At 37.7% G+C, this 15,327-nt stretch overlaps 1 protein-coding gene across 6 annotated transcripts in view; it reads right to left on the bottom strand.

Moving 5' to 3' along the window:
• Nucleotides 1-1,498: 1,498 nt before the first annotated feature.
• TRAPPC8 (trafficking protein particle complex 8) overlaps nucleotides 1,499-15,327 on the bottom strand; it is a 50,105-nt gene continuing 36,276 nt past the window's right edge. For 4 of the 6 annotated variants that reach the window (XM_004939821.5, XM_004939819.5, XM_040695678.2 and 1 more), the window contains 7 exons: nucleotides 15,238-15,278; nucleotides 13,727-13,912; nucleotides 13,060-13,161; nucleotides 6,087-6,134; nucleotides 4,599-4,744; nucleotides 2,897-2,986; nucleotides 1,499-2,540 (listed from right to left, as the gene is read on the bottom strand). In XM_004939821.5, coding sequence (XP_004939878.2) covers nucleotides 2,306-2,540; nucleotides 2,897-2,986; nucleotides 4,599-4,744; nucleotides 6,087-6,134; nucleotides 13,060-13,161; nucleotides 13,727-13,912; nucleotides 15,238-15,278 — 848 coding nt within the window. In that variant the 3' untranslated portion in view covers nucleotides 1,499-2,305. The remainder of the gene's footprint in view (nucleotides 2,541-2,896; nucleotides 2,987-4,598; nucleotides 4,745-6,086; nucleotides 6,135-13,059; nucleotides 13,162-13,726; nucleotides 13,913-15,237; nucleotides 15,279-15,327) is intronic. The other 2 variants (XM_015282601.4, XM_004939820.5) reach the window with 1 other exon arrangement.

Below are 15,327 nucleotides of genomic sequence, written 5' to 3' on the forward strand. Positions count from 1 at the left end.
TTCAGGGCCTATTGAAGATATTACAAAACCTGCTTATACTACTGAGCTTTGCCAAGCTGAGCTCTCTTTTAGAACACTTAGTACACATAAAAAAAAAGTTAACATTTAGATACACAGACAAAAAAAAGCATCTCCTAAATGCATGTTGACAACACTGCTAAGTTTTACCCAGGCTGCCCAACACAACACTCTAGTCCCTTTCGCCCACTGCCACATCAGTAGCTTACCCTAGCCCTATGAACACTGAGAAACATGAAGGGTCTGCCTAAACACCATTTCTTCAAGCCAAGCTACATAATGCATCCTATAACAGGGTTTTTTGTTCGCTTGTTTCTCCAGAAGCTAGATATGCACTAACTGAAACAGCAAGCAGTAGTTTACTCAGTCTACAAAGTTAGGATCACAGACAAGTGATAGACCAGGGAAGCTCAGCCTGATAGCTTCTGTAGCGCAGCCTGCAGTAAGCCTTCTGTTTACAACAGTGGAACTTCCAAATCACAAGGAGATCCCATTTTGTTGTGTTTTCTTCTGAGAGTCCGAAAATCAGTTAAATTCTGATGTCACAGAACTCTTGTGCAAGCATCCTCTGAATGATGCTACTTCTGCCTCTGAAGTATTTTGGAGTAGTGTTGAAAACACATCAGCTGTGATTTAAAACATCGCGACCTGTAGCTGCTGAGCACTGATGGACATGATGATTTCTTTTCCAAAAGGAGTACTCCAACTCATGACACAGTGTAAGACTGCAATGCCAAGAAACATTTTGAAAGGGTATCCTTCAAATCTGCCCAATAGCAGAAAAGTACTCAGTCCCAGAAGCAACACCTTTGTTGTTATACAATATCCACCTATTCTGTTGAAGAATCAGCATAATCCAGAGTCATTAAGTAAGGCTACAGAGGGTCACAAGCTGTGACCAGATTCAAAGACTTTTCAGGAAGTTTTAAATCCAGGAGACAGTCAAACAGTAGTACCAGATAAGAGTTGTATCTAGAAAGATAAGAAGTATCTAGAAGACTTCTATGAAACAGTCAGTCTACCTCCAGAAGTCATTGTTGTCCTATGATGGAATCTTCTTCAGCTGCAAGATATGGCAGACAGCCTGAAGTTCAGGCTTCATTAGGTACTTCAGATTTTCTTGTACTCAGGTAATCCATCATAAGCCACACCTCCTAACTCTTCACTGGTTTTGCTGCACTTGATTGTTTCACACAGCAACCACTACTCAAACTAAAAATCCAAATCACATACCAACTGCTATTCCTCAAGCAGAAATGAGGTTTGTTCCCAGGAACTCTAAGAACTCAAAAGGCAAATACAGCAACCTCTGTGATTTCCCATGTACACCAATGCTACAATGACAACAGGGAAAGAACTCCACCTGAGCAAAAAGGATGAGGATAAAATAGTACACAATTGCATTCCCATACAAAAATCAGCACCTGTAGATCACTACTACTGTATAAAAGGAAAGCAAAAAATCCAAGGCAACGGACCATACAGTGAATATGATGTATGTTTTATTCTATTTACAGTACATTTGTTATAAATATAATACATTTCTTGAAAATCTTGAGTAGATTTTATTTTTAAAACAGATCAATTGTTATAGTTACATAATAAAGCAAGTGACAATTTAAATGACAATCTCATGGTTGTGAAATAGTGCATCCTGTGCTGAGATGAGTGAGAAAAATACTCAAACTGGTTGAAGAAATTCTTTTTGAGACACCCTAGGTGGGACTTGTATGTAAACCTCCAATGGTCACCAGTTTTCCTAAACGTGAGAACTCAAAACAAATTTTTAAACTAAAGAATTCAGGAACAGCTTGGAGACACCCTATTGAAGTTCATGGTAAGGTTGGGATTTATGATGACTAACGGCTTTTGACAGGAAAAAGCCAGTGAGGGTTTCTTCCTGAACCATACCCTAATACAGCCACAAATATGAAACACGCCATGCTGGACGTTGTAGCAGCAGCCAAGCTGCATTTTTGACAGGGCATAGGACATAGAACTATGTTCAGATCTGGAGCTGAAGATTACTTTGTGTTATGAATATCTTAATTACCAGAGAAGAAATACATTATACAAAAGGATAAACGTATTTTCAGTCCAACGTGCGTTGCATTGAGAAACAAATTGACAAGTCTGAGTATTTTGCTATTTTCTTTTCTACACAATCTCTAGTAACAAGTTAGATGTTCGAGGTGCTATTTCAAAAAACTGCAGCAAAATGTCAACCAGCGATATAAGAAAAGAATCCGATTTATTTTGTCTTTTAGTATGATTTTTCAGGAAGTGGTCAAATATTATTGATAATAATCAGTGCAGGCATAGAGTTCTGCTGACTTGTTTCAAACAAAGTAACTTGGTCCACTAGCTTGGCAAATACTCTGGGGGTTCCAAGATTATAGACACCGGTATGAACGAAGCAAGCTTTTAGCTGCAAGCTATAGACCTCCTGGCTTTTCAACTGAAGCTTGTACTGTGTTTGCCCAAGCCACGTAAAAGATCCATGGATTTCTAGTGCCTCTGGGCTGAAAAAGAAGATAACAAACATTATTTCTCTGCATCTGAAACATAAGCAGTTTATACAAACCCTTCATTTAATATTTTTCCAAAATTTCAGAAGGTACTTTGTGTCCATCATCAGCTCCTCACAGAAGCTTGTTTATGTTCTCTCAAAACTTCTCAAAAGCCAGGAATTACAAAACTAAGTTACTATTCCAGCAGTCATCAGATGCAAGAGTGCTAACTGTCAGCCTTCCTTGGAATCCTGGAAGTTACTGAGTCTTTTTGACTGCCCGCCTACAATTATTTCCCTTAAAACTTGAAAGACTTCCTAGAATTAAAAAAAAAAACTTTTTCTTCCTAATCAACATAAATGCATTACCTTGTTGTTTTATGCCGCAAATCAATCATCACATCTACAACAGCCTGAGAACAATTGGAAAGTAGGAGAGTAACAGGTACCAGACAGAGGCTGCAAAGAGAAGTAGTTGCACATCAGACAGTATATATGCTTAGTGTTAATTTAAGCCCTAATCCTGAATAGAGTTCATAGGTATTCTTGTCCACAATTAGTATGATTGTTTTTATAACTAATCCTGCAGAAAGAGCAATCCAAGATATTAACAGGCAGCTGTACAAACTACTGCAGCTGAAATAGTTATTTATGCAACAAGTGATTTGTTTCACTGGAAGCCCTTTGCCATTGCTGAACAGTTAAATATTCTAAACTTGACCAAAAAGAAAAGAGGTACAGGAAATATAATAAGACATGAACTTGTTTCTGGAATGATGCACACTTCATAATTGTCATTAAAATATGCCATTAAATATGCTGTTATTAAAATATGCCACCTTACAAACTGTTGAAAATGTTGAGATTTTATAAATAAAAAAATACCTCTGGTAGCAACTTACATAGCCAGAAATTAAAGTAAATGGAAGTATAACACAGCAGAGTTCTCAGAAAAACACAACTCAAGTCTAAATAGCTATAACTGTAAGTACATTTCATGTCTGGAAATGAACTTGAGGAGTTCGTGCACATTTTATTTTTGGAAGAGTCCAAGATTTTACAGGCTGCAGCGGATTCATTCTAGCAGTCTACTTTTAGACAGGTTAATTTTGAGATTCTTCTAAGAGATGAGACCCAAGTGACCTAAAACTGTTGCCACTTTCATTTCTAAATGAAGTTCCACCCATAGTTCCAATTATCTTACCAAGTCTGGTATTACAGACATAACAGTTCTTAACATAAGACTTAGAAGTACCTGCTAGCATTCTGCCTAGCTGTTCAAAGTATTTATGCTGCTTCTTCCTTTGACACTCCCCAAAAAATACACACAAACTCAGAACATTTATTTTGCTTTCACTAGGTTTGGTAACAGTTGTCGTTAAAACTACAACTGCAAACTGTAAAACCACAACCTGTTTTCCTACACTGAACTTCCAATTTACCTATACATCCCTGAAGCAGCACATTCAAGAACTCCTGAGGGTCTCACTCCTGCATATCACAGTTGTAGGGGTTAGAAAGGACCATATGGAGATCATCTAGTATAACTTTACTGTTAACACAGGCCCCCTATAATAGAATCTGTAGGAAAGCATCCAGGCAAGTACTGAATACCTCGAGAAAGAGACTCCACAAACTCTCTAGGCAGTTTGTTCCAGTGCTCTGTCACATTCAAAGTAAAGAAGTTCTTCCTCATGAACCTACAGAAACTTCCCGTGCTTCAGTTTGTGCCCACTGTTTTGTTGCTGGGCACCACAGAAAAGAGTCTGTCCCCATCTAGTTGATACCTGTCCTTTAGATATTTACAAGCACTGACAGGAGTTCCCCCTCAGCCTTCTCCAGGCTGAACAGTCCCAGGTCTCTCAGCCTTTCCTCATAAGGGAGGTGGTCCAGGGCCCTCATCATCACTGCAGCCCTCCACTGGACTCTCCCCAGTAGCTCCCTGCCTTCCTTGAACTGAGGCACCCGTATTGTTTTGTCTTATACATTATGATCTGTGTTGGATCTCTCAATGGGATTTATGTCAAATTAATAATATTCCAAAAGATCATAAATAAAACACCCCACTAACCTTTTTTGGTGGAAAGAGTGATTGAAAGACTCTGGGTAATGAAGACTTGTCTTGATAAGATTGGAAAGCTGCTCTGGTGTTGGTCTTGCAGGTACTGGTGCGCTTTCGGGTCGAAAAAACTTTAGGAGTGCTGTTTCTGGTAATTCCTGGAATAAATTCAGAATGACACTTAAAACATCGAAACAAGGCACTGTGAAACAACACAGGAAATCCAGTATCAGAATTTACAAGTTTTTAATTATGAACTGTAACTCCAGGAACATAAGCCAATGGCATCATAAAGCTTAACTTTTTTCCAATGTATTTTGTATTTAAGCATGCTAAATGAGAAGTGATACAACTTCTGTTACCTCCTCATTTGAGAGAGGTTTCACAGTTGCACGTGAACACACCATCTGTGCAAGTTCCACAAAAGTACACTAGAGTTGTGGTGATTTGCTGGGATTTGGTTCTTTTCTTTTCAAGAAACAGGGATAGCATTTAGACAGCTCCCTAATTCAACAGCTGTAACCTAAAAAGCCTATCACCTACACTGGGAAGTTAATAAAAGGAAAGCTAATAGCCAAGTTTTCCAGACAGATCCACAGGAAAAACAAACAGAGTTTGACAACATGCTAACAATGACAGAAGGATTTTAAAAGGCAGACTATCTTACAAATTAGATTTGCAAGAGTGTGCTATACAAGTTGCCTTTCCTCATTCCCAGCTGAAAGCCCAAGTAAAGCACGGACACTGCTTTGATTCTGCTTGTAAGATTAGGATGAATCCAATCTCCAAAGCAGAAGAAATCAGATGACAGAAAGATGCAACACCAAATGAGTCAATCAGGCTGCATTTGGTCCAGCATTACAGCACTCTGTTGTAGAGAACTCTGTTGAACAGTGTTCAACATAACCTATCTTTCAAGCAGGATTTACTGAGGAAAAAGCCTTATGAACCTATTCTGCAAAAAGTCCACCTTTGGAAAAAAATTGCAGCAATCAACACTACTATTAAAGAGAGTGAAGGAAGACTTAAACACACCAATAAGTCAGTACACTGCACAAAGTAATATTTTTCAATTAACACTGCTGAATTGTACCTTGTAAGTTGAAGATAAATTGTACAGACAACAAAACATGACTCAAACATACACACTGGGCTCAATGAAATCAGCAAACAATCTGTAAACCTCTGCTGAAATACTAGGGAAACTAAACCAAACAGGTTTTCAATCACCCTTGCAATTCTTTTTTATTGAAGATTAGTTTGAAAATGAATGAAATTAGTTTGAAATGTATTTTCCTCATATTACTTTAATGTTTTAATGGATTTGGTATTTCCTCTCTACCTTATGGGTACCTAATTTGATTGAAATTAACAGAATGATAAACACCAGCTTCTAGAGTTCACATTTGTTTTTTGTCTTTGCTTTTAATTTATCTCAAACTCCCACGTCAACCACATGCCAACATCCTACACACTGTAATGTGCCCTAGAGTGAATTACCTGTTCCAAGTCCTCCCAATCAGAACTCCCGAGTATTTTTTTTAAACCCTACAAGAGACAAATATGAAGGTTTATCTCTACAAATATACAAAGACATCATGAAACACAACAGGAACATTCACTGGTGAAAGTGCAAAATGCTATTAATATTTCAAAAGTCTTTAGTTCTAATACTACTACTCTACTGAAAGACTGGAAGGCAGCAAGATTTACTGATTTAATGATTTACTGTAACAGGGCTGAATTTTCATTCCAGTCACCCTCTAGGTGTCAGATTCAGCTAACAATATCTGTTTCTCCAATTTGAGCTGCTCAATGTCTAGTTTTTGTAATTTATTTATTTTTAATCTGGAACAAAGACTACAACAAGACATTTAGCACGTGATTCTTTCACCTAATGCTTCAGGAAAGAATTAAGCACTTCCAAATGGTAACCAAGATCTGCATACAGATCAGATAGCTACTTAGAGACATCTAATAAAATGCTAAGTTTAAAGATGCATTAAATTTCTTTCTGACTTCAGAGCTTCACAAATTGAATCAAGGCTACAAAAAAGATGCCCACATCCACCTGGGGACCTATACCTTCCCTTCAAAAATGCATCAAGTAAAAACCTCAAGATACTCAGACATTTACACTTAGAAGTAAACTAAGCTAAAAATTAAACAGGTGGCTTTTCGTTGCTCAGCTCCTAGAACACCAATTCAAATGAAGTTTTGCCTTTAAAAAAAAAAATATGCAAAAAAACCCCAAAAGTTCTGAGACCTAAAGCCAGCCTCTTGACCCACTCCAGTTATTTGGGTCCACGGAGGCTTTGCAAGGAGACAGCAAGAACCACATGTTCCATACAAGGCCATCACAATGTTTAAGATACTCCCTTTAAAAATGGTTTAGATGCAATTGGAAAATCTCATCCATCCATACAGACAACATTGACTGGAATATCAAGATATACAGCAGCATTCAAGTTTGTGGGTTTCTTAATTGGAAGCACGAAATAGACAGTACCAACAGAACCATACTGTTCCCACATTAGTCTCTCAATGGCTACACAAACAGTACAATTTGTGCTAGTAAAGCTGTTTTTAGAAAGCCTTTTGTTGCCCAAAGCCATCATTTATGAAGGCCATAATTCAAACATATACACCTAAAATAAAACACAAGGTTATGGTTCCAAGTAGAATGGTTTTCCCATCTTCATATATTCAGTACTTGCAAAAGAAAAAAAAAGATAAGGCCTGTAAGTGTTTCAAAGTGGCAAAAAACCTCTAACAAGATTGTGTGTTATCCTTATTTACACTTCTGAAATCATGTATTTTTCACATCAGGTTTAGATTTTTCCTGCAACTACAATACTCTAGTTGGAAAAGTCAAAACCTACATATTAATCAGTGCATCTTTTGCATTATATAACAGACTTAATAGGCAGCAAAATACATACAGATACACCCATAATATATCCCTCAATCTTAGAAGATGCTTTCAACATAAGAATTTCATCCTTTCCAATAGATGGGTGGAAATGGTATATTCACATGTAATCATTTTGAAGAGCTTCAGGAATATCAGACAGCCTAAAATTTTCAGTTTCGAAAACAATCCTCACAATAATTAGGTCAATGTGCTTTCAAACATGATCAGAACAACAAAATTAAATATGTTTTCAAGTACAGAAATTGAAAAAAATCAAACTCATCCAACTTAAACAGATAAAAACCCTGCAGCTTTAAAAACATATCTGTATCCAAAGATGAAAAATCAGTAAGCTCCAAAGGCACAGTTATCATTGTCATTATCAGAAGGAAAGAGATTTAACATTTATAATTACAAATTGAACACCTAGTTCAATATAATTATACAATGAATTCCTAGTTGACAAGCCAGAGGGAAGGAATGTTATTCACAGGGACCTGGACAGGCTGAGAGGTGAGCCCATGCCAATCTCATGAAGTTCAACAAGGCCAAGTGCAAGGTCCAGCATCTGGGTCAGGGAAATCCCAAGCACAGATACAGGCTGGCTTGAGAGCAGTCCTAAGGTGAAGGATTTGGAGGTGTCAGTTGATAAAAGATTTAACATGAGCCAGCAGTATGCACTTGCAGCCCAGAAGGCCAACTGTATCCTGGGATGCATCAAGAGAAGTGTGACCACCAGGAAGGTAGTTGAGGAAGGTGATTCTGCCCTTCTACTTTGCTCTCATGAGACCTCATCTGGAATATGCATCTAGCTCTAGAGCCCCCAACACAAGAAGGACATGGAACTGTTGGAGAAGGTCCAGAAGAAGTCCACAAAGATGATCAAAAGGCTGGAGCACCTCACCTATGAGGACAGGATGAGAGAGCTGGGGCTCTTCAGCCTGGAGAAGGGAAGGCTCTAAGGGGACCTTATAGCGGCCTTTCAGTACCTGAAGGGGGCCTACAGAAAAGCTAGGGAGGGACTTTTTATAAGGGCAGGTAGCAATGGGACAAGGGAAAATGGTTTTAAACTGGAAAAGGAAGGTTTAGACTAAATATCAGGAAGACAGTCTTTACTGCGAAGGTGGTAAAACACTGGAACAGGTTGCCCAGAGAGGCTGTGGATGCCCCCTCCCTGGAAGCATTCAAGGCCAGGCTGGATGAGGCTTTGAGCAACCTGGTCTAGAGGGACGTGTCCTCGGCTACAGCAAGGAGGCTGGAACTAGGTGATCTTAAAGGCCCCTTCCAATCTGAATCATTCTATGATTCCTATGGGAATAAAACAAAATGTGCATTTGAGTTTCCAGGTAAAATGTTTATAGAATTTCACTTTATTTTTACCATTTTTTAATGCAGGTACACGCATAAATTTTTTGCTGGAAACATCCTAAGCCTTCCCTCAACCCTGCTGTCTTGGGTTTTATGTAAACCAGACGTTTTATCTTGTTTTTAACCAAGTATTCTGGCAAGTTATGCTGTTAGGGGACACGAATAACCACATCCTACTGCCTATTCCATGTCTCTTGGTTGTATGCATTAATGTGTTCCACAAAAACAAAACAGAAGTTACCTGTCCTTGCATCTCAGTCAGCAGTCTTAACATCTTAGCTTAGAAACCTTAAGATGATTAAGCATCAGCTCACCCAATTACCAATCTACCAGTCTGAAGAACTTTAGAAACATGTCAAAGAAAACAAATCTAGTGCTTCTCTACTACAGATATTCACTGAAGCTTTGTTTCTCTGACAGGTCCTAGAAGTTTGGACAGATCCAAACCAAACCCTTCGGGGCAAGCAAAGAATTAGTCTCAGAGAGACAATAATTGACAAAGCAGAAGTCAGTAAGTACATAGAAATTAACCCTCCACAAAATTAAGAGCAAGTTATTTGAAGAATTCAGTTAAGATTAGAGTAATATAAAATAAAATAAATTAATATAAATCATAAAAATAAATTATAAATATAAATTAAAAAAGCAAATTATAACAAGGGAAGGGGGTACTGCCTTATGTTTTTTCCAAATCTATTGTGAGACTGTTCTTTGTTGTAAATTGCTGCATTGCCAGAAGCAACAGTTCTTTTGCTGGTTACTAAAGCATGAAGAGAAAGCTTCCTCAAGTAAAGAATAAAAAACGTCAAAGAGAAACAATAAAAAGGGAAAACACAACAAGAAATGCAGAGCAACGTTTGCACCCTAGTTGACTCCACTGTTCAGAATCTGCAGATACATCTATTCTGCAGAACTGAGCAGCCCTTTATTGAACTGTACTAAAAGCATGCCTCTCCATCTCCCTCTGCTGTCGAGCCCTCAGAAAAGAGATTATTTCTATAATGTCAGACCAAGATGCCCAGGAACAGTCTAGTTTCCAACCTTGCTGGATGACTAGTATGGAATAAACACAGATTTACAAAAATGCTGTTTGACTGTTGGAAGTCTGGAAACATTAAGTTAGAAGTACAGTTTAAATTTGGGATTTCCTCATCCCTTTTCACTGCTTGGGTAACCTTAATTCAAGAGCAAAGTATTTGAAAGAGAATATGCAAACACTAACAGATGAAGTACGTTATTTCCTCTGCATAGCCTAATTTAATCCCATTTCAGGGATTCTTTAAACTCCTTACTTCATTCACTCCACATATTTAACTGCTGCAAAGTTTCAATTATTTATTATAAAAGATAATCAACTGATCAGAAGCAGCCAGCATAGGTCTATAAAAGGCAGGTCCTGCCTGACTAATCTATCTTCTATAAAAAGCTGACCTGCTTAGTAGATGAGGAAAAGGTTGTGGATGCTATCTGGATATTAGCAACACATTCGGAACCACTGCCCCCAGTTTCTCTTTCAGAAGAAACTGTTTGCTCACAACTTGGACAAGTGTCTAGTTTCCTAGGCAAAGAAGTGGCTGGATGGCCAGGCTCAAAGAGTCATAGTGAACAGAGCTCAGTTCAACCATTTGCCAGTGACCAGCGGCATTCCCCAAAGCTCAGACTTGGGGATAGTTTAACATTTTTGTCAATGATCTGGATGATGTGATCAAGGGCACCCTCAGTAAGTTTCCAGGTAGATAAGTTAGGACTGCTGATCTGCTTCAGGGTAGAGGGCTTTGCATAGAGGCACAGACAATCTAAACTGATGAGTTGCCACGTGACTGGACATTTAACGTTGCTAAAATGCTGGGTCCCACAGTTGTGGGATACCACCAGCAGTATATACTTGGAAAGAGTGGCTAGAAAGTTGACCAACAGAAAAGAATCTGTAGGTGCTGGTCAAGAGCCAATTGAGTATGAGCCAGCAGTGTGCACAGGTGGCTAAGAAGGCCAATGGCATTCTGACCTTCATCAGCAATAGCCTGGTCAGCAGGACTAGTAAAGCATTTACCTCCTCATGCATAGCACTAGAGAGACCAAATTCTGCATACTGTCTAGAGTTTTGGGCCCCTCACTACAAGAAGATTGAGGAATTACTCAAATGCATACAGAGAAAAGCAAAGCTGATGAGAAGAGTAGAAAAAATAGACTTACGAGGAGTGGCTGTAGGAATTGGGATTACTTAGTCTAGAGAAGCAGCAGCTGAGGTGACACCTCACCACTACCTACAACTACTTGAAAGGAGGATTTAGCAAGGAGGATGTTGGTCTGTTTTCTTAAGCAAGAAATGACAGTAAATGATCTCAAGTTGTACAAGGGAAGCTTTAGATTAGATGTTAGAAATGATTTCTTAATGGAGAGGGTGGCTAAGCACTGGAATGGGCTGCCTAGGGAACAGGTGTAATCTCTATCCCTGGAGGTATTTAAATGTTGCCTTATTCATGCATCAAGGGACATGGTTTATTGATGGGACTTGGTAAGTGAGGTTTATGATTGAGCTGGAATATCTTTTTCACCCTAGATGATTGTAAGGTTCTACTTCATCTTCCATCTCAGTGGAGTTTGTTTTCTCTCCTGTGACATAAAATACCAACCAAAACAAAGTGAGTATATAAGACTTCTCAGTCCTCAGCAGCCCTGAGATTACAAGGTATTGAAGTCCAAGTTCAGACTGAGCTTTGGTTACCACGAGCACATAGCAATTAAGCATTTACTAAAACAATAAAAAAAACACACTATCCTCTTTATAAACTAGATTTCAACTGCATGACAGTGCAGAAAGATTTCTGCTTCCAAGGCACAGAGTGATTCCAAATAAGTTCTGAAGCTTGGCTCCTTACACTTAATGCAAATACGTTAATCAATGCAGCTTCTATTTGCAGTTGTAAGAAGAATACTGTCGAAAATGTGGTCTTTATAATCTGTAAAACAGTAGCATTCAACCCTCAAAATGAATTGTGGATACATCTCGACCCTTTTTGTTTCTGGTGACAGGATTCATTTCACTTACTTCAAAGCAACTAAATTCAATTAAGACATCTAGTATTTAGATACAGTCAACAAAAAAGAGTGCAAACCCCCATCCCTAGCATGTCTAATGTTCAGTGCCATGTTTGTTCTAGGATGCAAGTGCAATTAGTTCCTACTGCTTCTCTCCCCAGTCACTTGCTAGAATCAGACCTCAATGATATCAGGAGCAGAACTTCACAGCATTCTACTTCCTTACTTCAGCTACTTAGTGTCATTGATTGTTCCACATACATCTTAAGAGGGAAGAAAACACCAGAAAGAGTAGATGTAATTAGACCAATACAGTAAAGTAATGTTCAGCATAGGTTGAGTTCACACCTGCAAAGGTTTTTGTTGTTGCTTTTGCAAGAGAAAAAAATCCTCTTCAGAAATTCAACCTTGATATTCCTTTTATCCTCAGTAAGGATCCTAAGAGCAGGCAGTTTAGCTCAAACTACATATCCCATCCCATCTATTCCATAATACAAAAGGACTAAAAGGAAAATCTTGCAATGCTAGTGAAGACATAAGGAAGTTGGCACCAAAGCAAGAAAACACAGCGTTATACAGGTTAACAGAACACTAGACATATTTTGTTCTGCATATTAGTCATCTTAATGCAAAAATTGTATCTAGCATACATATTTTCACACCATTTTATTTTTAACTTCCATAGTTATTACTGTTTCACATACAAAGTGATACCCACAAGTTTCTTACAGATGTTAATTTCTCTACATAAGCAAATAGGCTATAAAAATTTAACATGAAATAGTTAACTATTAGTTGATATATTCCAATGAAGCTTCCAACGCCTTGCTACTTTTCCCAGTGTTTCTGCTCTACTGTTTAAGATATTACAATAAAGATCCTCAATTAGAAGCTGTGTAGAATAATTTTAATTTTGAAACTCTTAAAATAATTCCATCATTTCACTACTAACTTGACATAATACCATTAATAACCCTTTAGATCCAGCCTGAAGTAACAGAACAGTTAATATAACAACTGAATAGCTGCACCTTACTCAAGTCTTATGTTTTACAAGAAGTGGTTCCGCTTATTTCCATTTACAAGAAGGCACATCAAGCCCACTTGGGAAGAAAAAAAGCAGTAGTTAAGAAAAAATTCATAGTAGATTACCTGCTTCTGAGGAAATGAAAACGCCTCCTTCCCAACTGTATTAAGGGCAATATGATGTTGGCCTTCCAAAATAAGCTGCTTGTTATCTTCTACAACATATGCCTAAAAAAATACAAAGACATTAGCAGACAAAAAAACATTAAGAATGGTAAGCTTCTTAATACAGAATTACTGACTTTCTCCAGAAGTGGAAAATGAGTCGTTCAAATGCTAGCATGACTTACATATTTATGTTTACACTTTTAACTTGGTAAGCACTCACAACAACTCACGTTCAGATTGCTAACTGCCATACACATTATTTGCATTCTGAATAACTGTGTCCTCCTCTTTTAAGCAAACTGAGCCACATTCTTACAATTCTGATAGAAGCAAGCATAATAAAATTCACAATTTTCAGAATTTTATTTTTTAAAAACAGAACGTTAAGAACTGGATGCATTTAGGACATTGGAAAAATCATTTAAGTACAGTTACTAATCTAACAAGTATTAAGACTACCTCTGCTTACTAACACTTTAGTTCATTAGTCTGATTTTATACAAAACTTCAGATAAAATTTTTCTAAGCATGCTTGAAAGTTCGAGGTGCCATATTATATTTTCTAGATCATTTTCTACCTACTTTCATGACCTACTTCTGCAAAACTTAAAAAAAAAATACATACCTTCCATAGTACAACAATGTTCAAGTCCACTTCACTGCATCTTTGTATCAATCTGACTGCCTCATCAAATGATTGCTTCACAGCCCGTTGAGATGCATGAGTTTGAGATTGCACATGAGTTCTTCTCAATTCAGAGGATAAGCTTTGGAAAAAGAAGTCTGCACATGGACTGGCTGAACTTATTATCTGCAAAAAAAAAAAGAGGAAAAGGTCTCAAACGGGATGCAAGCTGACACAACTTTATCCTTAACCAGAAATCATAGTATTTCATTTCCATTCTCAAGCAGCTCTTTGCAAAGCTAGAGGATGCCACACATTTTGATTACTATGTCTGCCCTTTTTCAGAGATCAGTACTACCAAGGAAACATAACTGAATACAGCTACAGACCATTGGCCTAAAACCACAAGGATTGAACTTAAAAATAAGGTCTTCAATTATTTCCACCAGACATGCCACTACATGATCAACTGTGGCAAAGAGTTGGCTAGGCTAACTAACTAACTCCTAACTAACCCCTCTAGGCTAACTCACATGCAAATCATTACTGCTTATAATACGTTCCTCAGGTTAGTTAACTAGAAGCATTTACCACAGTTAGCTAACAATTTAGCTAACAATAACAGTGACCAGAAACTGCAGAGTATATTCCATATTGTACATAGCACAGCCAGAAGTACTGGGTCATCACTTGTGCTAAGCATTTCCAAACACCAAAAGCTTGCTAAGGAACTGGTGGTTTTAAGATTGATTACAATGTTACTTGGAAAAAACATAGTAAGTAAACTTTAGGTTCCTAATCCCTCCATTTAGAAAGTGTAAGGCATTCAAGAATATACTGTTGCAGAGCTGCTAATTTCAGCAGAATACTCACACTCAATGAGAAAATTAACTACTTTAGGCATAACTTGCTAGAAAGGAAGGACCCCTCCGCAACACCCCAGTGGAGAGAACCTTTTCTTAAAAGCTGAAGTCCATTAGGGAAGCTTAACCAAATTTTTTAGTCCTAAACTCTGTAGTCCTAAACTCTAAAATCTGTATGCTTATAAATGAAATTGTAGTAAGCAGTTTTTCTTTGACTTTTAAAAGGCAGATGTATATATAGAGAACAAGCAATCTAGTACTGATACCAACCTAACCACATACACTATCTTAGTGCAGATTTGTGAACTGATACCAATGTTCAGTTTTCTCAAGTCTTGAAAAAGCATTCTATGTACCAAGAGTAAACTGAAGTTTTAACTTATCTGAGTAAAAAGTGAATTTCATTTTTCTGAATTATGATTTCTATTAGGTAACTACTAGAGAACTGCTCTTAAGAGTTGGAAAAGAAAGAAAAAAAGCTAGCATCTCAATGCACTCCTAGAAGACTTCAACTGTTGAGTCAGCAACCAAAAATACCAGACTACCCTATAATCTTCTTTGTAAAATGAGTTGTTCATGCTTTTACATTTAAGAAAAGGCTTTCACTAGGATAGTTGCACAAGTATGTAGTTGCACCAGTTCACTTGCCTGTTCATTTCCAAAGACGATGTCTGCAAATGTGTAATTTTCTAAGGGATAAGAAAAGAAAGCAACCTCTCAGCATCATGACAAGTCTCA

Source organism: Gallus gallus, chromosome 2 (genome assembly GCF_016699485.2).
Source record: "Gallus gallus isolate bGalGal1 chromosome 2, bGalGal1.mat.broiler.GRCg7b, whole genome shotgun sequence".
Lineage (NCBI taxonomy): Eukaryota > Metazoa > Chordata > Aves > Galliformes > Phasianidae > Gallus > Gallus gallus.